Here is a 24,287-nt window from a genome sequence, read left to right on the forward strand (position 1 = left end):
TATGCATGACGTTATAAAAATGAAATGATTCACAGAGCTATGCAGACATACATGCCGAGTCTTTTACTCCATGTTTCTCTCATGTCTATTATTTACTAATTTTCATTCCTTACATACTCGGTATATTATTTGTACTGACGTCCCTTTTGCCTGGGGACGCTGCGTTTCATGCCCACAGGTCTCGATAGACAGGTCGAGAGTCCTCCAAGTAAGCGATCAGCTCAGCAGAAGATATTGGTGCACTCAATTTGCTCCGGAGTTGCTTGTTTGGTCAGTATGATTTATATGTATATGGTTTGGTATGGCAGGGCTTTGTCCCGATCTTTATGACAGTTATATATTCTTAGAGGCTTGTAGACAGATGTCATGTATATGAAAGATTGTACGGCCTTATCGGCCTATATTTTGAGTTTATTAATGATCATGTTGGCCTATTAGGCCCGTATGTCAAGTGTATATGATGATGTAATAGGAAAGATACGTTACGTTGGTACTCAGTTGAGTAAGGCACCGGGTACCCGTCGCGGCCCATCGGTTTGGGTCATGACAAAAGTGGTATCAGAGCAGTTCTGTCCTAGGGAGTCTACAAGCCGTGTCTAGTAGAGTCTTGTTTATGGGTGTGTCATGCACCACACTTATAAGCAGGAGGATACAAGGCATTTAGGATTGTCACTCTTTCTTCCTACTCTAGATCGTGTGGTAGAGCTCAGTTGTAAGAACCCAATTTCCTAAACTCTATCTTACTTATAGTATGACGATACCTACATCCAGAAAGACGATTGGTAAGAGATATAGCTGTGGAAGAGTTGAGTTAGAGGAACTCAATTTTTGCATCATGCTTATGATGGATAAATATGACGTATTCCGCAAATCATGTGTGTACTAAGACGTGTAAACCTCTAGATAAGGAACCTTGAGGCAAGAATACCCATCCACCTTTATGGTGAAAGACAATGAGAGATTCAGAAGATAAATACTAGTTTCAACAAGCAAGAGAAGCAAGATGAAGAAGGATACGAGGCGCCCAGTTAATGAAGGTTAACAGCATTTACAATTCAGGCAGAGGAATATAAGCTTTTTGAGTTACATTCAACAGTAACAGAGATATATACAATTGGCTACATCGATCTTAGTTATACCCCATGGGAGCTAACAGAAGTAGTACAAGAGACGAACGGATATCAGGATCCGGCTGTGGTTAGAGTGACCCAAAATGGTGGATGAGTTATTTGCATTAGTTGACCTTTCTGAAGGATATTATAAATATGCTAATAGATCTCCTTGTGAGACACCCAGATGGTGCACTCTAAAATAGTACAACTAGATATGAGTATCACAAAGATGGGCACTGGAAGCCTGGAAGGGATATATATTATCTTAGTATGACTCATGTCCCTAGTAGAGAGATAATGCTAGGCAACCCGAAGAGCCAGTGGATGGAGCAAAGGGGAGCTAAAAGCAAAAGAATATCTTGTTGAAGTTTTTAGAATAAAGTGATAGACAGAAATGTTAGCACGAAATAAGAAGAGAGCTAATGAAGCATTAAGAGTAAAATATGATGCATGGATGACAACGGTAGATCAAAAGATGACAGTATTACAGAATCTATAGTCAAGTTAAGGAAGAGACGAAAGGTGAAAGGCCTTAAGACAACAAAAGAGTATAGGCCATAAAGTCATATCCTCACTTCGAGATATAAGTTCGTAACTCCAATACAACTACTGGAAGGAACAGTTAGACCCTAGAATAATAGGAATCAGTATGGGCTAGTGAACAATATAAACTAAACATGAATTAGGGACTGAGTGATTGGAAAATAGTCAGCATCATAAGAGTTTCAAATTTCGTTCCGGCGATAATTGTGATGACCTAAAAGGTCATCTTATGTTTTAGAACTCGAATCTGTGCTCTTAAGCCTTAAAAATCTCATTTTTACCCTGCTCGAATTGCATGCACAGTCCGGGCAGGTTTCCGGAAAACATTTATGTTGAAAACTAATGAAAATAAGAATTTTTGCCTTAAAAGATGATTTTAGTTGACTTCGGTCAATATTTTTGGTAAACGGGCTCGGATCCATGTTTTGATAGTCTCGGTGGGTCCGTATTGAATTATGGGACCTGGGTGTATGCCCGAAATCTAATTCGGAGATCCCTAGCTCAAGTTATGAATTTTTGATGAAAATTAAAAGTCTGAAAATTAATTATTTTTAAGAATATATTTATGTTTGGCATTGTTAGTACCGGGTCCGTATTTTAGTTCCGGAGCCCGATACAGGTTCATTATGATATTTAAGACCTCTCTGAGAAATTTGGTGAGAAACGGAGTTGATTTGACGTGATTCGGACCTTCGGTTGAGAAAATAGTAATTTTAAAGTGTTCTTGAGAATTCCATTCGATTTGGTGCTAAATTCGGAGTTTTAGGTATTATTTTGGCGATTTGATCGTGCGAGCAAGTCCGTATGATATTTTTAGACTTGTGTGCATGTTTGGTTTGGAGCCCCGAGGGCTCGGGTGAGTTTCGGATAGGCCACGTGATGTTTTGGACTTTGGAAATTTGGTATTTTGCTGCAGCAGGTGTTCTGGCATGTCCTTCTTCGCGTTCGCGAAGGTACTCTCGCGAATGCGAAGAGTAAACTGGGCAGCTGAGGATTTTTTCGTGAACACGAAGGCTTGGTCGCGAACGCGAAGCGATGCGGGTGTTACCCTTCGCAAACGCGACAAGCCCATCGCGAATGCGTAGTGTTAGGCACTAGGGAGGGGCAGACAGCTTTTTCTTCATCGCGAACGTGAACAATGACTCGCGAACCCGAAGACCAAGGAAGGGTAGCCTACGCGAACGCGAGCACTGTCTCGGGAACACGAAGGCTTGGCAGCCCATACACTTTGCGAACGCGACAGTGCTCTCGCGAACGCGATGAACACTGTCGCCCAGCACTTAACAGAACCAAAAAACGGGATTTTAGCCAAAAACTCATTTTTCTCAAAAATCAAACGGTGAGAGGCGATTTTTTAAGAGTCATTTCTTCCCCAAATTGTTAGTAAGTGATTCTAAACCAGTTTCTTTCAATTACCCATTATTTTTCTTGAATTTTCAATCTAAAATCTAGAGTTTTTATGGTAGGATTAGGGGTTAGGGTAGAAACTAGGGATTTCGAAAATTTGGGGATTTAGACCTCAATTGGAGGTCGGATTCCAAAACCAATTATATATTCGGGCTCGGGGATGAATGGGTAAATGGATTTTGGTCCGAACCTCGGGTTTTGACCAAGAGGGCCCCGGGTTCGATTTTTTTGACTTTTTAGAGGAAAATTTGAGAAATTTAATTTATGCAATATAATTGATTCCTTTAGCAATATTTGATATTATTGAGTCATTTTTGAATAAATACGAGTTGTTTCGAGGTGAATTCCAAAAGAAAAGTTGTGATTGAGAATTAAGTGGCCTTCGGAGTGAGGTATAAGTGTTGTGTCTAACCCTGACTTGAGAGAATTAGGAACCTTAGGTTACTTGCTAAGTAAAATTTATGTGAGCGGCGTATATGTGAGGTGACGAGCACTTATGTGCCGCCAAATTTACCTGTTTCCATGTTTCTCAACTTTTCTTATATTGTCTCATTCCTATGCCTAATTGCGACGTGTTATACTAGTGTTGTTCAATTTATCGTTCTTACCTTGTTTACGGATTTTTTGGTGATAATTGAGTTTTTATTTCAAAGTTGAGATTGATGTTATGGAACCAAATGTTGAGGTAAGATTTGTACTTGGTATTCTATCTCCCTGTTGATATTTATGCATTGCATTGTGGTTAGGGAGAGTGTTAATGCACGAAGGGTGATGCCGTGCCATATTGTGAGTGTTAATGCATGAAGGGTGATGCCGTGCCATATTGTGAGTATTAATGCATGAAGGGTGATGCCGTGCCATATTGTGAGTGTTAATACACGAAGGGTGGTGTCGTGCCATGATATGAGAGGTAATGCACAAAGGGTAATGCCGTGCCGTTTCTATTTATTTTATGGTGAGATTGAAAGTAAAAGCACGAAGGGTGATGCAGTGCATTTTTCCTTACTGTATTCACTATTCCTGTTTATTCATGGTATATTGACTGCTCCGATGATCACTCTGTTATAGTTCTTTATCTTGTATTCCCCTCAGTATGTTCCCCTCCCGACATTTCCTATTTAGTTCTTCATTTCTGTTATTTGCATATACACTGTTAAATTGTACAAGTTGATTTGCAGGTGCCTTGCCTTAGCCTCGTCACTACTTCGTCGAGGTTAGGCTCGATACTTATCAGTACATGGGGTCGGTTGTACTAATGCTGCACTCTGCACTTTCTGTGCAGATTTTGATACCGGCTTAGGTTGATCGAGATTTGCTACTGGTCCGCTGTCCGGAGACTCAAGATAGATCTGTCGGCGTTCACAGATCTTAAAGTCCCCGTCTATCTTTTATGTCCTACTATTTTCTTTCATTCTGACAGTTGTATTTCTTTCAGACTATTACTTGTAGTAAATTCTAGAATGCTAGTGAATTGTGACTCCAGATCCGGGTGGTAGTAGTTAATACAGTTTTATGATATTCCGAACTTATTATATTTTATCTTAGTTAATTATTGTTAATTACTGAATGGAAATAAAGAATTGGTTAATGATTCTCTAACGTTTGCTTGCCTAGCAAGTGAAATGTTAGGCGCCATCACGGTCCCGTCGGTGGAAAATTTTGGGTCGTGACAGTTGGTATCAGAGCACTAGGTTGCCTAGGTCTCACGATTCACGAGCAAGCTTAGTAAAGTCTGGAGGATCGGTACGGAGACGACTGTGCTTATCTTCCAGAGGCTATGAAGTTTGGGAACAAGTTTCACTTCTTTTCTTCTCTGTCGTGCGATTTTGCTTTCTCAATGCTGATTGAACTCTTCTACTCTTATTCTCTCGCAGATGGAGAGAACACGTACCGCTTCCTCAGCTGAGCAGCAGCCAGAGCCTCCAGTGGCAGCTCCTACACGGGGCAGAGGTCGTGCCAGAGGCCGAGGCAGGGGCAGGGCGCAGCCTAGAGCCCGAGCAGCAGCCCCAGCAGTGGAGCCTCAGATAGAGCTTGACGAGGAGTTTCCAGCCCAAACTGTTCCTGCCGGACCAGCTCAGGTTCCGGAGGGGTTCATTGCCACCCCAGTACTTCAGGACGCTTTGGTCCGTTTGGTGGGCCTTATGGAGTGTGTGGCCCAAACTGGCGCATTTCCCGTGGCACCAACAGTCTCTCAGGCTGGAGGAGGAGCCCAGACTCCTACCACTCCCATTTCGAAGCAGATAGCTCCCTAGTATCAGGCTCCAGCAGCTCAGCCAGTCGAATTAGTTCAGCCGGTTATTGCGGCACAGGTCGGAGATGGCCCAGCTATGTCTTCTAAGTCTTTATGGAGATTGGACTAGTTCACCAAGCTCTTTCATGTTCACTTCAGTGGTGCTCCTTCAGAGGATCCCCAGGAGTATCTTGACAGCTGTCACGAGGTTCTACAGAACATGTTTATAGTGGAGACCAATGGGGTCGATTTTACTGCATTTCAGATGACTAGTTTTGCCAAGAAATGGTTGAGAGATTACTTGTTGACCAGACCAGCTGGGCTGCCTGCTCTTACTTGGGACCAATTCTCTCAGCTCTTCATAGAGAAGTTTCTGCCTATCACATTGAGAGAGGAGCATCACCGTCAGTTGGAGCGTCTTCAGCAGGGCAGTATGACTGTTACTCAGTATGAGACTCGTTTTGTGGATTTGGCCCGTCATGCTATTCTTCTGCTTCCCACCGAGAGAGAGAGAGTGTGTGAGGAGGTTTATTGATAGACTTGCTCATCCTATCAGATTGCAGATGGCTAAAGGAGACTGGGAGTGAGATTTCTTTCCAGGCAGCTGCTAATGTCGCCAGACGAGTCGAAATGGTTCTTACTCAGGGAGGTCAGGAGTCTGACAAGAGGCCTCATCATTCCGGTGAGTTCAGTGGTGCCCCATCTAGAGGCATGAGTACTTTTGGTAGAGGCCATCCTCCTAGGCCATTTCATTCAGCACTCCAGGCATCCCACGGTGCCTCAGGTGGTCGTGGCCCTCAGATGCATTATTCCGACTAGCTAGCCTACAGTGCACCACCAGCTCCTATTAGTGCACCTCCACTCCAGAGTTATCAGGGTGGTTATTCAGGTCGACAGGGTCAGTTTCAGGGTCAGCAGTCACAACAGCCGAGGTTATGTTATACTTGTGGTGATCCGAGGCATATTGCTAGATTTTGCCCTCGGGCAACGGGCAGCTCACAGCAGCAGAGTTCTCGTGCCATGGTTTCGGAATCAGTTACTGCACCACCTGCTCAGCCAGCCAGAGGCAAGGGTAAGGCAGCCAGAGGTAGAGGCCAGACTGTTAGAGGAGGAGGTCAGGCCGTTAGAGGTGGAGACCAGCTAGTTAGAGGCCGTCCCAGGGACGTAGTTCAGGGTGGTGGGGCCCAACCCCGGTGTTATGCTTTCCCAACCAGGCCTGAGGCTGAGTCATCTGACGCTGTTATCACAAGTACTGTTTCAGTTTGCAGTAGAGATGCTTAAATTCTATTTGATCCGGGGTCTACTTACTCCTATATGTCATCCTATTTTTCTTCCTATTTGGTTGTGCCCCGTGATTCTTTGAGTGCTCCTGTGTATGTGTCCACACCAGTGGGAGATGCTATTATTGTAGATCGTATTTATCGTTCGTGTGTGGTCACTATTGGGAGTCTTGAGACTCATTTAGATCTTCTACTTCTCGACATGATTGATTTTGATGTCATACTGGGTAAGGATTGGATGCCACCTTATCATGCTATGTTAGATTGTCATGCCAAGATGGTGACCTTAGCCTTGTAGGGGTTGCCTTGATTAGAGTGGAGAGGGAATCTTGGCCATTCTGCCAGCAGGGTTATCTCTTATGTGAAGGCTCGACATATGGTCGAGAAGGGGTGTCTAGCTTATTTGGCTTATGTCCGCGATTCTAGTGTGGAGGTTCCTTCTATAGATTCGGTGCCAGTTGTTCGTGAGTTTCGAGAGGTGTTTCCTGCAGACCTGTCGGGGATTCCACCCGACAGGGATATTGATTTCTGCATTGATTTGGCTTCGGGCACTCAGCCTATTTTCATTCCGCCATACCGCATGGCCCCACCAGAGTTGAAAGAATGGAAGGAGCAGTTGCAAGATTTGCTTGATAAGGGCTTCATTAGACCTAGTGTCTCATCCTGGGGTGTACCTGTGTTGTTTGTGAAGAAGAAAGATGGATCGATGAGGATGTGTATAGATTATTATTGGCAGTTGAATAAAGTCACCATCAAGAACAAGTATCCATTGCCGAGGATTGATGATTTATTTGATCAGCTTCAGGGTGCTAAGGTGTTTTCAAAGATTGATTTGAGATCCAGCTACCATCAGTTGAGGATTAGGGCATCCGATGTTCTTAAGACAACTTTTCGGACTCGGTATGGGCATTATGAGTTTCTGGTGATGTCATTTGGGCTGACAAATGCCCCAGGAGCATTCATGGATTTGATGAACCGGGTGTTAAAATCCTACTTAGATTTCTTTGTGGTTGTGTTTATTGATGATATCTTGATCTAATTCCATAGTCGAGAGGAGCATGAGCAGCACCTTCGGATCGTTCTTCGGACTCTAAAAGACAGCCAGTTATATGCTAAGTTCTCAAAATGCGAGTTTTGGTTGAGTTCAGTTGCTTTCTTGGGTCACGTTATATCAACAGAGGGTATTCAGGTGGATCCTAAGAAGATTGAGGCAGTCCAGAACTGGCCTAGACCCACATCAACTATAGAGATCCGTAGTTTCCTGGGTTTGGCGAGCTATTACCGTCGATTTGTAGAGGGGTTTTCATCCATAGCAGCCCCGTTGACCAGATTGACCCAGAAGGGTGCCCCGTTCAGGTGATCAGGTGAGTGTGAAGCGAGCTTTTAGAAGCTCAAGACAACTTTGACTACGACACCGGTATTGGTGTTACCCACAGGTTCAGCATCTTATACAATATATTGTGATGCATCTCGTATTGGCTGGGTGCGGTATTGATGCAGGGTGGCAAGGTTATTACATATGCTTCACGGCAGCTGAAGGTTCACGAGAAGAATTACCATGTTCATGATCTAGAGCTAGCAGCCATTATTCACGTGCTGAAGATTTGGAGGCACTACCTTTATGGCATGCCATGTGAGGTATTCAGTGATCATCGGAGCTTGCAGTATTTGTTCAAGAAGAAGGAAGTCAATTTGAGGCAGAGGAGGTGGCTGGAGCTATTGAAAGACTATGATATCACCATATTGTATCATCCCGGGAAGGCCAATGTGGTGGCCGATGCTTTGAGTAGAAAGTCAGTCAGTATGGGTAGCCTTGCATATATTCCAGTTGGTGAGAGACCGCTTGCATTGGATGTTTAGGCCTTGGCCAACCAGTTCGTGAGGTTTGATATTTCTAAGCCCAGCCGTGTTCTAGCTTGTATAGTTGCTCGATTTTCTTTGTTTGAGTGCATTAGAGATCGGCAAGATGACGATCCTTATTTACTTGTCCTTAGAGATACAGTGCGGCACGGTGATGCCAAGCAGGTTACTGTTGGAGATGATGGAGTTTTGAGGATGCAGGGTCGTATTTGTGTGCCTAATGTGGATGGACTTTGTGAGTTGATCCTTAAAGAGTCCCACAGTTCTCAGTATTCTATTCATTCGGGCGTCGCCAAGATGTATCAGGACTTGAGGCAGCATTATTGGTGGAGGCGAATGAAGAAGGACATAGTTGCCTATGTAGCTCGGTGCCTAAATTGCCAGCAGGTAAAGTGTGAGCATCAAAGACCTGGTGGTTTACTTCAGAGGTTAGATATTCCTGAGTGGAAGTGGGAGCGTATCACTATGGATTTTGTTGTTGGGCTCCCACGGACTCAGAGCAAGTTCGATGTAGTTTGGGTTATTGTGGACAGGTTGACTAAGTCAGCGCATTTTATTCCTGTGGCAGTTACCTATTCCTCGGAGAGGTTGGCAGAGATTTACATTCGTGAGATCGTCCGTCTTCACGGTGTGACTGTGTCTATCATTTCTGATCGAGGTACGCAGTTTACCTCGCACTTTTGGAGGGCAGTACATCGTGAGTTGGGTATGCGGGTTGAGTTGAGCACAACATTCCATCCTCAGACGGACGGGCAGTCCGAGCGTACTATTCAGATCTTGGAGGATATGCTCCTCACTTGTGTTATAGACTTTGGAGGATCGTGGGATCAGTTCTTGCCCCTTGCAGAGTTCGCCTACAATAACAGCTACCAGTTGAGCATTCAGATGGCTCCTTATGAGGCATTATATGGTAGGCAGTGTCGGTCGCCAGTTGGGTGGTTCGAGCCGGGAGAGGCTCGATTGTTGGGCACAGACTTAGTACAGGATGCCTTGAATAAGGTCAAGATTATTCAGGATCGGCTTCGCACAGCTCAGTCCAGGCAGAAGAGTTATGCCGACCGTAGAGTTCGTGATGTTGCATTCATGGTCGGAGAGAGAGTGTTACTTAGGGCATCACCCATGAAGGGTGTAATGAGGTTCGGAAAGAAGGGCAAGTTGAGCCCTAGGTATATCGGACCTTTTGAGATTCTGGAGAGAGTGGGAGAGGTGGCTTACATGCTTGCGTTGCCACCTAGTTTAGCAACTGTTCATCCGGTATTCCATGTGTCCATGCTTCGAAAGTATCACGGCGATCTATCCCATGTGTTAGATTTCAGCTCTATCCAGTTGGACAAGGATTTGACTTACGAGGAGGAGCCGGTGGCAATTCTAGCCCGGCAAGTTCGCCAGTTGAGATCAAAGAGTTACCCTTCGGTTCGAGTGCAATGGAAAGGTCAGCCTATTGAGGAAGCTACTTGGGATTCAGAGTCCGATATGCGGAGTAGATATCCCCACCTTTTCACCAGCCCAGGTACTTTTCTATATCCGTTCGAGGACGAACGATTGTTTTAGAGGTGGAGATTGTCATGACCCAAAAGGTCATCTTATGTTTTAGAATTTAAATTTGTGCTCTTATGCCTTAAAAATCTCATTTTTACCTTCTTCGATTTATGTGCGCAGTTCGGGCAGGTTTCCGGAAAGCTTTTATGGTGAAAACTAATGAAAATAAGAATTTTTGCCTTAAAAGTTAATTTTAGTTGACTTCGGTCAAATATTTGGTAAACATGCCCGGATCCATATTGTGACGGTCCCGGTGGGTCTGTATCGAATTATGGGACTTGGGCGTATGCCCGGAATCGAATTCGGAGGTCCCTAGCTCAAGTTATGAATTTTTGATGAAAATTAATTATTTTTAAGAATTTATTTATGTTTGGCATTGTTAGGACCGGGTCCGTATTTTAGTTTCGGAGCCCGGTACAGGTTCATTATGATATTTAAGACCTGTCTAAGAAATTTGGTGAGAAACAGAGTTGATTTGACGTGATTCGGACTTTCGGTTGAGAAAATAATAATTTTAAAGTGTTCTTGATAATTCCATTCGATTTGGTGCTAAATTCAGAGTTCTAGGTGTTATTTTGGCGATTTGATCGCGCGAGCAGGTCCGTATGATATTTTTAGACTTGTGTGCTTGTTTGGTTTGGAGTCCCGAGGGCTCGGGTGAGTTTCGGATAGGCCACTGGATGTTTTGGACTTTGGAAATCTGGTATTTTGCTGCAGCAGGTGTTCTGGCATGTCCTTCTTCGCATTCGCGAAGGTACTCTCACGAACGCGAAGAGTAAACTGGGTAGCTGAGGATTTCTTCTTCACGAACGCGAAGCGATGGGGGCGTTACCCTTCGCAAACGCGACAAGCCCATCGCGAACGCGTAGTGTTAGGCACTGGGGAGGGGCAGACAGCTTTTTCTTCATTGCAAACGCGAACAATGACTCGCGAACGTGAAGACTAGGGAAGGGTAGCCTACGCGAACGCGAGCACTATCTCGCGAACGTGAAGGCTTGGCAGCCCATACACTTTGCGATTGCGACATTGCTCTCGCAAACGCGATGAACATTGTCGCCCATCACTTAACAGAACCCAAAAACGGGATTTTAGTCAAAAACTCATTTTTCTCAAAAACCAAACGGTGAGAGGCGATTTTTCAAGAGTCATTTCTTCCCCAAATTGTTGGTAAGTGATTCTAAACCATTTTCTTTCAATTACCCATTACATTTCTTGAATTTATAACCTAAAATCTAGAGTTTTCATGGTAGGATTAGGGGTTAGGGTAGAAACTAGGGATTTCGGGAATTTGGGGATTTAGACCTCAATTTGAGGTCGGATTCCAAAACCAGTAGAAACTAGGGATTTCGGGAATTTGGGGATTTAGACCTCAATTTGAGGTCGGATTCCAAAACCAATTATATATTCGGGCTCGGGGATGAATGGGTAAATAAATTTTGGTCCGAACCTCGGGTTTTGACCAAGCGGGCCCGGAGTCGATTTTTTTCGACTTTTTGGAGGAAAATTTGGGAAATTTAATTTATGCAATATAATTAATTCCTTTAGCAATATTTGATATTATTGAGTCATTTTTGAATATATACAAGTGGTTTGGAGGTGAATTCCAAAGGAAAAGCTGTGATTGAGAATTAAGTGGCCTTCGGAGCGAGGTAAGTGTTGTGTCTAACCCTGACTTGAGGGAATTAGGAATCTTAGGTTACTTGCTAAGTGAAATTCATGTGAGCGACGTATATGTGAGGTGACGAGTACTTATGCGCCACCAAATTTACCTGTTTTCCATGTTTCTCAGTTTTTCTTATATTGTCTCATTCATATGCCTAATTGCAATGTGTTATACTAGTGTTGTTCAATTTATCGTTCTTATCTTGTTTACGGATTTTTTGGTGATAATTGAGTTTTTATTTCAAAGTTGAGATTGATGTTATGGAACCAAATGTTGAGATAAGATTTGTACTTGTTATTCTATCTCCCTGTTGATATTTATGCATTGCATTGTGGTTAGGGAGAGTGTTAATGCACGAAGGGTGATGCCGTGCCATATTGTGAGTGTTAATGCACGAAGGGTGATGCCGTGCCATATTGTGAGTGTTAATGCATGAAGGGTGATGCCGTGCCATGATATGAGAGTTAATGCACGAAGGGTGATGCCGTACCGTTTCTATTTATTTTATGGTGAGATTGATAGTAAAAGCACGAAGGGTGATGCCTTGCATTTTTCCTTACTGTATTCACTATTCCTGTTGATTCATGGTATATTGACTGCTCCGGTGATCACTCTGTTGTAGTTCTTTATCTTGTATTCCCCTCAGTATGTTCCCCTCCCGACATTTCCTGTTTAGTTCTTCATTTCTGTTATTTGCATATACATTGTTAAATTGTACAGGTTGATTTGTAGGTGCCTTGCCTTAGCCTCGTCACTACTTCATCAAGGTTAGGCTCGACACTTACCAGTACATGGGGTCAGTTGTACTGATGCTGCACTCTGCACTTTCTATGCAGATTTTGATACCGACTGAGGTTAATCGAGATTTGCTACTGGTCCGATATCCGGAGACTCAAGGTAGATCTGTCGGCGTTCACAGACCTTGAAGTCCTCGTCTATCTTTTATGTCCTACTATTTTCTTTCATTCAGACAGTTGTATTTCTTTCAAACTATTACTTGTAGTAAATTCTAGAATGCTCGTGAATTGTGACTCCAGATCCGGGTGGTAGTAGTTAATACAGTTTTATGATATTTCGCACTTATTATATTTCATCTTAGTTAATTATTGTTAATTACTGAATGAAAATAAAGAATTGGTTAATGATTCTCTAACGTTGTCTTGCCTAGCAAGTGAAATATTAGGCGCCATCACGGTCCCGTCGGTGGGATATTTCGGGTCGTAACAATAATAGAATGGACAACAGAAGAAGATTCATGAGAAATTCAGAGAATGGTCGTTCAGGAAGACGCTTCCCTAAAGCAAGCAATGTGAGCAAAGTTAAGCTTAAGGGACTGTATGTGCCAGTTATACTAGGTACCTTCCTCATGAGTAAGGAATTTTGTTATCCTTGGTACAGAAGAATTACCGCAAGGCGAGTAAGGGTCATCGATGATGTGAAAGGACGCCAAAGATGAAAAGGTAAAACATCTATAGGTAGATCGTCATAGCTCCAACTCTTAGTACTCCCCTAAAGGGGGGAATATGGAGTGATGTGGTATTAAGTCAGAATTAAGTGGTTCTAGTAACTATGGATTAATAAAGGAAGAATGTGATAAGAATGAGAAAGGGATAAGATTGCACTTATTCAAATCCTACAGATATGCTACGATTCCAGAACATTATGCAAACACGATGTCAAGGAGAGGAAGTAAGGGTTCCTGCCCGAGATGTCATTGATTAATAAGGAGCCAGTGCGAGAGGTAAGTTAAGACAAAGTAAATAACCTAAGAAAGATTACGCGGAATATTGATATGAGAATGGGCCAATGAATAGTCAGTAATTGATTCAGGAAGAGCCTAGTTAAGGCTAAACAGGAGGGTACAGACGAGTTAGCAAATAGTGCAAGATAAACATAGTAGAACCCAATATGGTGAATTCAGTCTCGCAGATATGACATCATGATCCTTGAGAAATATTCAGATAGGAGTTGGGGTAGTTAAAGGTACCATATGAGTGTTACTGAAGTAAAAGAGAAAGCCACTAGGAAGACAGTCAAAATATTAAGTTTAGAAGCAACCCTACAAGCACACGAGCGTAAACTACGGATAATTATAGGCGAGAAAGGACATCAATGAAAGACTAGCTGAGAAAGTAAGGAAGGAAGCTTTAACCTAAACTGGGTGACCTAAGGAGGAGATAGTCTTATAACAACAGTCTCACAACAACATTGTATGCACTCCATAAGAAAATGACACTTACTGTGGCTAATGAATGGGAAGTAAAATCAAAAGTGATATTCAAGATCATATGAGTTGTATGGAATTCCAATATGCCTGGGCACGAAGATAAGCTAAGTGTGCACGCAAAAAGGGGGAAGAAAGACCAGAAAAAGTAATTGCTTACATTTGAAGAAAGCTGAGATAGAACAAAAAGAATTATTCGATTTATGATCTAGAGTTAGTTATGTTATGAATGCACTTAAGAGTTTGAAAGTTTTATACATGCAGCATATACATCCGTAGAAGATTCTGGTATAAGTTAAAAGAAAGAATTGAGCCCAGGTCATAGACGAAGGATTGTATCATAGATACTCCTCAGCGCCCATGAAAGGCTAAACATAATAACTAATACCATGAACCGCAGATCGGGAGGTAGCTTAAGCCTATATAAAGGCTGATCAGAAGAAGGAGGAAGCTAAAGAATTACATCAACGAAGTAAATCAGAAATCTAATTATTGGACCGAGAAAATTATAGAAATCATGATTGAGAATATTACGGGATCACTCTTAATGTCATAGGTACAAGAGGGATAGTACAACAACCATATTTTATAACGGCCCTACGATAAAGCCGGTTAGAAAAGTACCAGCCTCCTAAGAAGTCAGTACGAAGCTCCCACCGGATTGTGTATGCACCAGAGGTGCAAGTATTATAATAGAGCTTCAAGTTATGGACGTGAATTATATCTATGTGGAAGGGAGGTCATGAAATAGATAGAAGATACGATGCGAGATTTTAAGGTAAGTAAGGTAAAGGTGAACAACGTACAAGATACTCAAAGGCAGAAGATCGTGAATAGTCCATGCTTCGGATAGAAGGCTAGAAGCACTGGGATTCAATATCCAAGAACGATAGCAACATCGTCAGTGGCGTACCTTCCAGCCTATGGTTTGTAAGTACCGAGAGATCTAGTTAAGAGAGTAAAGAAGAGTTAGAGACGATGTGATGTCTCGCTTAATGTTCTAGAATAACATAAGGGAATCAATGGTGCAAGCAAGTTGAAGGAAGGTTGTGAATAGTATAAATAAATACGTAGAGGTCGCAATCTAAAATATAGTAAAGCGACAAGGTTTTATGACAGGAGTAAGGATAAGAAAGGGCGAGTGAAAAGGTGATGAGAATGGATAAGTCCTCAGGATTAAGCCCATGAAAGCAAGAGAGCTGATGGTTTCTCTAAGTTATGGGAAGCTCAGTATAGCCTGAATGAACTCAAAGGAGTCTAAGACTAGTAGCATTAGAAGAGATGGAATGCTGCCCTGGTAATAGAATAAGGGTGTAATTGTGATAGATAAAGGATGACGTTTGGGCCTTCGATTGAGTAATCATTTGACGAAGAAAAGAAAGGGATCTCATGAATTGGACAGGATTAAAATACCCACGCAAGGTGAATCGCATTGGGATACTGTGAGATACGGTTATGAAAGCATGGTATTGCCCCAGGTAGATTAGTCTAATCATTTCAGATGTTCCCCGATGAAACGTGAACCCTAGCGACAGTGTTACATAAAAGATTAAGTTATCAGGGGTAGATTATAGATCGATATTGAGGTGAATCAACAATGGATGGATAAGAGTTATAAAGCATGATATGAGATTGGGCCGTCATTCTTAAGATGAACGGTAATGTGGAAGCATTAAAGGACATAGATTTATACATATTGGATAAGCAATGAAAGTAACCTGAAATTTGGTAGCAGACCTCAGTAACGAGAAATTGAGGTAAGAGTTATGGTATAGTATGACCTACTTAGATACAGTAAAGTCATATACTGATGGATAACCGGGTCTATGAAATAAGATATAGCAATATTCGTAAGTTCGACAAAATACCGAGCGAAGAACTTCAGTAATGGATAAAAATCGGAGAGAAAAGGAAAGAAGAAACGCATAAGCGCACTTATAAGATCAGAGTCATACAGGCTGCATGATAAAAGGTAGCAACAGTTACAAGACTGAAAGGATTCCGACCATAAGTCGTGGTGTGAGAAAGAGGCCTAAAAGGGGGAATGCCCTGGCCTTTCGACTTATTCACAGAACAGTTTCCTAGATGGCAAGAGGAGCACTAAAGTATTCGTAAGAGCTATGGGTTATGAGAATGATAAGTGCATCAGTCAATATTCGAGGACGAATGTTCCAAAGGGGGGAATAATGTTACATCCTGCATTTTCGTATGTTAAAGTTTCGTCGTAAGTTAATCGACGTAAGTTCGGGAATGAGATTATTTTGAGATTATAAGCATCATGCTATTTCAAACAAGTGATGAGTAAATTCGTGAAGGTGAGAGGGGAAGCAAGTCAAAGAAAATGAATTTTCGTCCAAGTTTGACATGTTGGGATAAAATACGGCCCGAGCTAAAATACTCGATATTTATGGACTAATGCCATACAAGGTACCACATGACCATAATAGTAAGGTGTACAAGATATGTTAAAAGTGAGTAATATTTTAAGTAAGTTGAGATAATTCTTAATTATTGGGTAATGGGATATTACCCAATTAATTAAGAATTTTTTGTGGATAAGCTTAATCAAGACTTTTGGATAAATATTAACTCACTTTTCAATAAAATACGTATCCACGTCTTAAGAAGAGTACTACTGTATTCGTAAACTACGTGTGTTCTCATTTAATGTGACACATTACTCCTATTCATTCCATTTTTTTACGATATTCAATCTCACTTTCCCCCTAACTTAACGCTTCTTCTTTACTTCTTTCATTATGCTACAATTCCATGGCAGCCCATATGGGTTTCAACGCATTACTAGAAAGTTACATGTTTTGTAACACAATTTGGAATTATATAATAGCAGTGTAAGATGCAATTTTAAAAGAACACGGTATAATCTTTCTCAAGGATATCATACGGATTTTTCCCTACATTAATCTGTTGTTACGTGATTTGTCGCAATTGACGTGTGTTAGAGGGATTGTCAAGAGAATCGGCTCAGGTATGTTAAGGCTATCCCTTCTTTCTTTTTGGCATGACCCAAATGATACTGAAAGAAACGAGCAAACACACAGTTTCCATAAACGACTCTATTCATAGGGGTTTCTATATTCTTGATTCCCCATGTGAATTATTATTATATCTTCTGTTCATGAGTCTCAGAAAAATACGTATTTGATAAAATTTATCCGACAGGCATATTATTTTCATGACATTCTGAGAAAATCTTATTAACGTATTTCTTAAGGCATATTATTTTTATGACATTCTGAGAAAATATTATTAACGTATTTCTTATGCATTTCATGCATTTATACATATATATTGACCCATGACTAGATGACGTTATATACACGTATATATGTATATTATATGTATATGAGATATGGGAAAAGGTTATGGCGTTATATACGCACCACCACCTAATAAGCTGGTATACGTTGATGATTTTGCCCACAGTGGCCGAGATGATATGATGGGATGCCCTCAGAGGCTTGATGATGTTATGAACACATATACCTATGCATGGTTTGACATTTATACGCATATGCATGACGTTATAAAAATGAAATGATTCACAGAGTTATGAAGACGTACATGTCGAGTCTTTTACTCTATGTTTCTCTCATGTCTATTATTTACTGGTTTTCATTCCTTACATACTCGGTACATTATTTGTACTGACGTCCCTTTTGGCTTGGGACACTGCGTTTCATCCCCGCAGGTCTCGATAGACAGGTCGAGAGTCCTCCAAGTAGGCGATCAGCTCAGCAGAAGATATTGGTGCACTCCATTTGCTCCGGAGTTGCTTGTTTGGTCAGTATGATTTATATGTGTATGGTTTGGTATGGCGGGGCTCTGTCCCGACCTTTATGATAGTTATATATTCTTAGAGGCTTGTAGACAGATGTCATGTATATGAAAGATTGTACGGCCTTGTCGGCCTATGTTTTGAGTTTATTAATGATCATGTTGGCCTATTAGGCCCGTATGTCACGTGTATATGATGATGTAATAAGAAAGATACGTTACGTTGGTACTCGGTTGAGTAGGGCACCTGGTGCCCGTCACGGCCCATCGGTTTGGGTCGTGACAGAAAAAATATAATTTAGTAATCAGTAAAAATAAATAAATAAATACCAACCAACTACCAAAAAATACGTTACTTTGTAAGTTCACATACATTAAATCGTATCCAAATATATTATAAGGGGTCGTTTGGTTAGTGCCTTGGTGGAATAAGGGATAACAATAGATTATTTTATTTTGCATTTGGTTGAACGATTAATTTCGAAACAATTTCAAGATTAATTATATTACAATTGTTGTATTATTTTTATAATACCTTCAATGCGATATAACAATCTCAGAACTAATAATCTAGGGATAACATACCAAAATGACAAAAGTCATTCTGAGAAAGCTCTAATGAACAAAATATACATCAATAAGAATATATTCATTAAATAATTTAATCATTATTTAATTTTTATATTATTTATGCCCGGGGTAGCAACGACCCTAAATAGAACTAGGGATAACGAAAAACCACCTGTTAATCCAACGGCGCAAACAAATCATACGCGTCAGTGCAGTTGTTCCCTGAATCCTCATCTTCATATACATATACATCCCCTCTTCTTCAGCCACCACCTCTTTTCTCTCTTCAATCTCCCATAAAGCTTCAGATTCACATTCACTTATATATACTTACACATACATATCTCTATCTAGATTAAACAAAAAACATATATAGCTATAGGATTTATTTTCTACAGATTTTGAGTAGCTGTAGAGAATATATAATACAGGTCTAAAATAATGGAAACAAACAACGGTCCTGAAACGCCGGAGAATAAACAGCCTTCACCCCCGCCGCAACAGGCGGTGAGTGAGGCGGAGGCGAATGTAGTGCCAGTGGTGACTCAGCAGCCATGGGTGGCGATGCAGTACCCGGCGGCGGCTATGGTAATGCAGCACCCACCTCACTACATACCCTATCACCCACACCACCACCACCATCCACCGCAGCAACAGCAGCAGAATAAAGGTGGAGGATCCAACAACGAGAATCGTACGATTTGGGTCGGCGACCTTCATAATTGGATGGACGAGGATTACTTGCGCACCTGCTTTGCTTCCACCAATGAGGTTCATTATTTCTCACTGTTATAGTTATGTCAATATCGTACCTATACGTGGTTTTGAAATGTAATGCATAGATTTGATAGTTACTTTTGTTTATAGACACGTGATTCATGTTATCTATATACGTCTCTTGCTTAATTCATTTTTATGATTGATTAGAGATGTCAAGTACTTACTAAAAGGAAACACGTGCTCTGTCATTCTATTTCAGGACTGTACATATGGAAATGCTTTTGTGCAAAAGTAGTTTCCTTTAGCTTGATCAGGACGGTATGACAAAGAGATGCTTGTAGTGTAAGACGGTATTAAGACTCTAGATTTACCTGAGCACTCATGCTTGCAGACCCCAGATTCTCCTTAGATGTTTAAAAAAAAGGTCCTACAATTCAATGGCCTTGAAACTCCTTTCCCCTATATAGTTATCAGATAGAATGAGTTTTGTTTCATGATTTTTGCGACCTACCAAATAAGGGGTTGTCAAAAGAAAGTTCCCTTAATGAATAGCTATAGCCTTCTATAGAGGTTGCACGTATTCTTAACTGGAGTTTAGACCTCAACCTCTTGATTTGGAGATATGATCTAGTTTTCAAAATTTTCAAGGTTGCATTTCTCCCATTTATTTCCTACGTGTCAGTCTGCACATTGAAGTCTTGAGACTCTTGACAGTTAGGATATGGTACCTGCATGTTTAATCCTTGGTTTATTGTTTACGATATGTGGCTGCAACAGTTCAAGATTTAAGGATCAGGAAAAGAACAACTTACATTCAAATTTACAGTTTTGATGCACAAATAACACATGCACACTTGGCTGTCATCCTTCTGAGGTTCCAGACGTTGAATGATGATAAGCGCTTTTCAGTTCTTTGTTAGTCAAAAAGTCTATCTCGTCCTCAGTGAAGAATTCTGAGCGCTGTGGCATTGCCTTTGCGTTTTGCTTTTTGTAATAACCTTTCTGATTGAGCATAGCTTGTTCTTGGACATAGCTGGACAAGAGCGCACACACAATATTCTGCAGTTTGTCTAAGTTTAAAGTGGTAATTGTGGAATCTTTCAAAATATCAGATGATACATCATTTGAATATGGTCTGCAGACTTCATCTCAATTCTCAACTATTTAATCTTGCTAAAATTAAAGAGAAGGTTATGATGGTATTGAAAACATCTGCTTGCTTTTCACTGAACAAGTTGTTTAATACTGGTCTTTACATCCAGTATGTTTTATTTCATGCAAACGATTTTCCCATTCCCGTTGCAAACCTTTTCTCTGAAAACCAGGTTTAATGAAGAAACTTACAGGCATAACAAAATTGTCTTAGAACTTCCATTTTTCATTTATGCTTTTTATGATGTGTAGAAAATATTGTATGAAAAATACCCAAAGTGGAGATATTGTGTAACTACTGAGAGACTTCAGAGAGAATCTTTCTGTGGCATTTTCTGCTTCACAACTTACCAGTACTCTCACCAAGAGCACTTTCTATATTTATGCCAATAAGCAGGACTAATCATGCAAACCAAGTCGGCAAATAATGAATCAAGAGTTAACACTATGTAGACACCTCCTCACAAGCAATTGCGAGATATGCTTAACCTACGATGAAGCAAGCAGTGACTCTTACCAGTACTCTCACCAAGAGCACTTTCTATATTTATGCCAATAAGCAGGACTAATCATGCAAACCAAGTCGGCAAATAATGAATCAAGAGTTAACACTATGTAGACACCTCCTCACAAGCAATTGCGAGATATGCTTAACCTACGATGAAGCAAGCAGTGACTCTTAGACACATGTAAACCATTTTCTTATACCCATGGCTTAGTTCAAGTGGCAACGGTTGAGGTGCTTGTGACTTAGGTCATAGGTTCAAGCCCTGCGCGATGCGAACTAAACCTAGTATTTAAGTGGAGTGGGTAGAGGGGCAGGGCCATTCCCGAGTTTCGAAGGCTGCGTTTGGTCCTAAGGGTTTGACCCAGACGGATTTCTCGATCATAAAGAAAAAAGTGGTGGCTTGAAGAAAGTGATATATGGCTTTTCCAAAACATACTTCCCTTAGAAAAAAGGGAGTAAGCTTTTACAAGGAATACCTTCTTTTGCCACACAATTTGTTGCTAATAGATATCCTGTTCATGCAGGTTGCCTCCATCAAGATAATTCGCAATAAACACACTGGTTTCTTGGAGGGATATGGTTTTGTTGAATTCAACTCACATGCTGCTGCAGAGAAAGTTCTGCAAACATATTCTAGCATGACAATGCCTAATGCAGATCAACCTTTTCGTTTGAATTGGGCTTCATTTAGCACGGGCGACAAGAGATCAAACAATGGTTCTGGCCTTTCCATCTTTGTAGGAGATTTAGCTGCAGATGTTACAGATACCTTGCTACATAAAACCTTCGCTAAAAAATATCCTTCTGTTAAAGCTGCTAAAGTTGTCGTAGATGCCAATACTGGTCGTTCAAGAGGGTATGGTTTTGTAAGGTTTGGAGACGATAATGAGAGGTCGCAAGCAATGACTGAAATGAATGGTGTGTATTGTTCAAGTAGGCCCATGCGAATTGGTGCAGCCACACCACGGAAATCATCTGGATACCTACAATACTATTCTTCACTAGGTAAGAACTTACCTTCTTCTAGGTCTCCTACGTGGCTTTGGTTCTGAATACCTTTTCGACTCTGTTTGATCTGAACAAGTGAATGCTGGATTCTCTACTGGGTGGAAGGGAAAAAAGGAGATGTGATCCTACTTTCTTCTTATAGTTTTTCTTTTAGGAATCGTATTTAATGGTGAACTGGCTAACCTTGTCTGGTGCTGCAATTGTTTCCGCACTAGAAGCTATATTCATCTGCATCATTACCGCCCTTGAAGTGTAGTATTGACCTTTTTGGTTACTATGCTTATTTTAAGCAGTTTGTGCGCTATCACGGTATCCACTGCTCCCTTTTAAGAGGTCACTGAATTCTTTTTCCGTTCCTAGAGTTTTCTTGTGTATATCTACAAATGTTTGCTTGGCAAGGTGTCTTATTTTTATGCTTGGCCTTCAGTCATGTTCCTCCCTTGTTCTCTATTTCTGTATTGTTATTTGAATTCCTAACGTGGAGTTGAAAGTCATACCATCTCTTTTTCGAAGTGACTTTAAAGTTATATGTATACGTGCTTGTTTGCATCCACGGTTTTCATTGAAGTGAATCTTGTCATTTGAGCTATGAGAAGTCAATTCCAAAAAAGAGGGGAGGGAAGACATTAACCTTTTTTTCGCTCCAAAGAGAAAGAAAATATGGAAATTATATTAGTGTCTATTCTAGTGGGATATTAGATCCTTGTTTTGTGTTTAGTACTGTCATTTGAGTTGTTAGAATACATTGATTCTCTTATGTTGGACCACACTAGTATAGGGAATATTTTCAGGACAATATGTGGTACTTAAAAGTGAAAGTACAATGGGATTCATAATAGTAGTTAAAAATTGTATGGACCTAGCAAGTAACTGAATTCTATTTCCTTCCCTTTTCTAATCATCTGTATTGATTTTCAGCTGGCATTGCACTTATGATTTTCCTTGAACTGCAGTAAATATATGTTTCCTTGTTAATTTCAGATCATGGTTCATTTTTTGAAAGAACTTACACCAAATATTGTGGTAGTTAAGTAGACAAATTTTGTTGTATTTAATACTTTCAAAATGGATTTGGTAGGTGGATACTCCAATAGCGCATCGCCCCAAGGATCACAACCTGATGTAGATTCTACAAATACAACAGTTTGTTAACTAGTCTTTTGTTCCTCCCTTTGCTTTTCTAGCTTTGTAGTTCCTTTGACTAATCAATGATCATTGTAGATTTTTGTTGGAGGTCTTGACCCCATTGTCAGTGATGAGGATCTCAGACATCCTTTCGCTCAGTATGGTGAAATAGCTTCTGTAAAGATACCAGTTGGGAAAGGATGTGGTTTTGTGCAGTTTGCAAAAAGGTAGGTTGCCGGTTGCGGTTGTCATTTGCCAAATTATTAACTTACTCTTAGGCTGTAAGTAGTTCAGTAACAAATGGATCTAATTTGTTGCGACAGAAACGATGCAGAAAAAGCGTTACAGAAGCTGAATGGAACTGCTATTGGCAAGCAAACAGTGCGCCTTTCGTGGGGACGAAATCCAGCTAATAAACAGGCAAAGATCTCAATTTTTCTCCCATCCCTTATTTCTCTTCTGCTATTACTTCTCTGATGTGTCTTTGGAGAAAAAGAATCAAAAGACAGGTCAGCATTAGTTTATGACAAATCGAAAGTTCAATGGTTAGCATTTCTCGTGTTTCAATAGTTATGCTAGTTTACAAGTTTACTCGACTTACAGCACATGCTTGCTAGACATGTGGATAGTTATTAACTTATTATATCTGCTTGAGTTTCACCAAGTAATATTGACAAAACACATGTTTTCAAGTAAGGTATTGCTGGTATTGGGCAGCAAGCTTGTTATAGATTTTTCTTCTCCCTCCCCTTCTTCTAAAGGATGATGGAAAGCAAATTTGAATGTGATGTCTATGAGGAATGGAATTACATCTGGCACCAATTAAGCAGTTTCAAGCAAGGTGCTCCTAACATGTCCTGTATTTCTGCTTATGTTACTGACTCCAGTGCTATGGGATTTTTCAGTCAAGAGCTGATTTTATGAAGCAGTGGACTGGACCATACTATGGGGGACATTTTTATAATGCTTATGGATATGCTTTTCCACCACCGCATGACCCTTCCATGTATGCTGCAGCTGCATACGGGACTTATCCAATTTACGGGACTCACCAGCAACAAGTAAGCTGAAAGTCTGCTCCAGAGCCTTATGCTTAGTGGTGCATATGCTCAATCTGTTTGTTTCAAGATCGGGCATGTAGAACATAATTTATCCTCTCCAAGTGAGCGGAACTAAATTTTGACTTGAAACCTTAGTCACCTAGGGATTTGATTAAACATTTATTTGTTTGGACTTCACATGAAACTTCCTTTGATGAAATAAATGATCTTGCCTTGGTATGTTCAGTTTCCTTGAAAAATGCCTAACTATTTACAATAACTAAATAAGAGGTACAGTCAGACCTCTTTATAACATTACCCATATATAATAGTCATTCATTATAAAAGCCGAATTATTCTCAAAACTGAATATTATATTATGTTATAATATATGTCCTTTATAATAGCATTTCACTATAGCAGCCAAAAAATTTCGGAACAAATAAAGTTGTTATAGTGAGTTTTGACTGTATGCTGCATGCCAAAAGCACATACTTATGTTTCTATG

General features: G+C 40.7%; 1 protein-coding gene and 1 long non-coding RNA gene across 2 annotated transcripts; both read left to right on the forward strand.

The window, feature by feature from the left end:
* The first annotated feature begins 16,637 nt into the window (after positions 1–16,637).
* Positions 16,638–17,879, forward strand: LOC138900684 (uncharacterized). The gene is made up of 2 exons (XR_011411814.1): positions 16,638–16,847; positions 17,571–17,879. It is a non-coding gene; the product is annotated as an uncharacterized lncRNA (long non-coding RNA).
* A 529-nt stretch (positions 17,880–18,408) lies between these two features.
* LOC104099894 (polyadenylate-binding protein RBP47C-like) lies at positions 18,409–24,019 on the forward strand. The gene is made up of 6 exons (XM_009607030.4): positions 18,409–18,997; positions 21,131–21,611; positions 22,693–22,757; positions 22,836–22,966; positions 23,063–23,159; positions 23,645–24,019. Exons 1-6 carry the CDS (start codon positions 18,668–18,670, stop codon positions 23,807–23,809), a joined length of 1,269 nt encoding a protein of 422 aa, XP_009605325.1. The 5' UTR covers positions 18,409–18,667; the 3' UTR covers positions 23,810–24,019.
* Positions 24,020–24,287: the final 268 nt, after the last annotated feature.

Source organism: Nicotiana tomentosiformis, chromosome 11, assembly GCF_000390325.3.
Source record: "Nicotiana tomentosiformis chromosome 11, ASM39032v3, whole genome shotgun sequence".
NCBI classification, from domain to species: Eukaryota; Viridiplantae; Streptophyta; class Magnoliopsida; order Solanales; family Solanaceae; genus Nicotiana; species Nicotiana tomentosiformis.

Bases quoted from the DNA above. Each gene is read 5' to 3' on its own strand.
- LOC104099894 (XM_009607030.4), top strand. From the start codon at position 18,668: ATGGAAACAAACAACGGTCCTGAAACGCCGGAGAATAAACAGCCTTCA. The intron at 18,998-21,130 runs GTTCATTATTTC...CTGTTCATGCAG, and splicing joins GCTTTGCTTCCACCAATGAG to GTTGCCTCCATCAAGATAAT. The intron at 22,967-23,062 runs GTAGGTTGCCGG...TTGTTGCGACAG, and splicing joins TTTGTGCAGTTTGCAAAAAG to AAACGATGCAGAAAAAGCGT.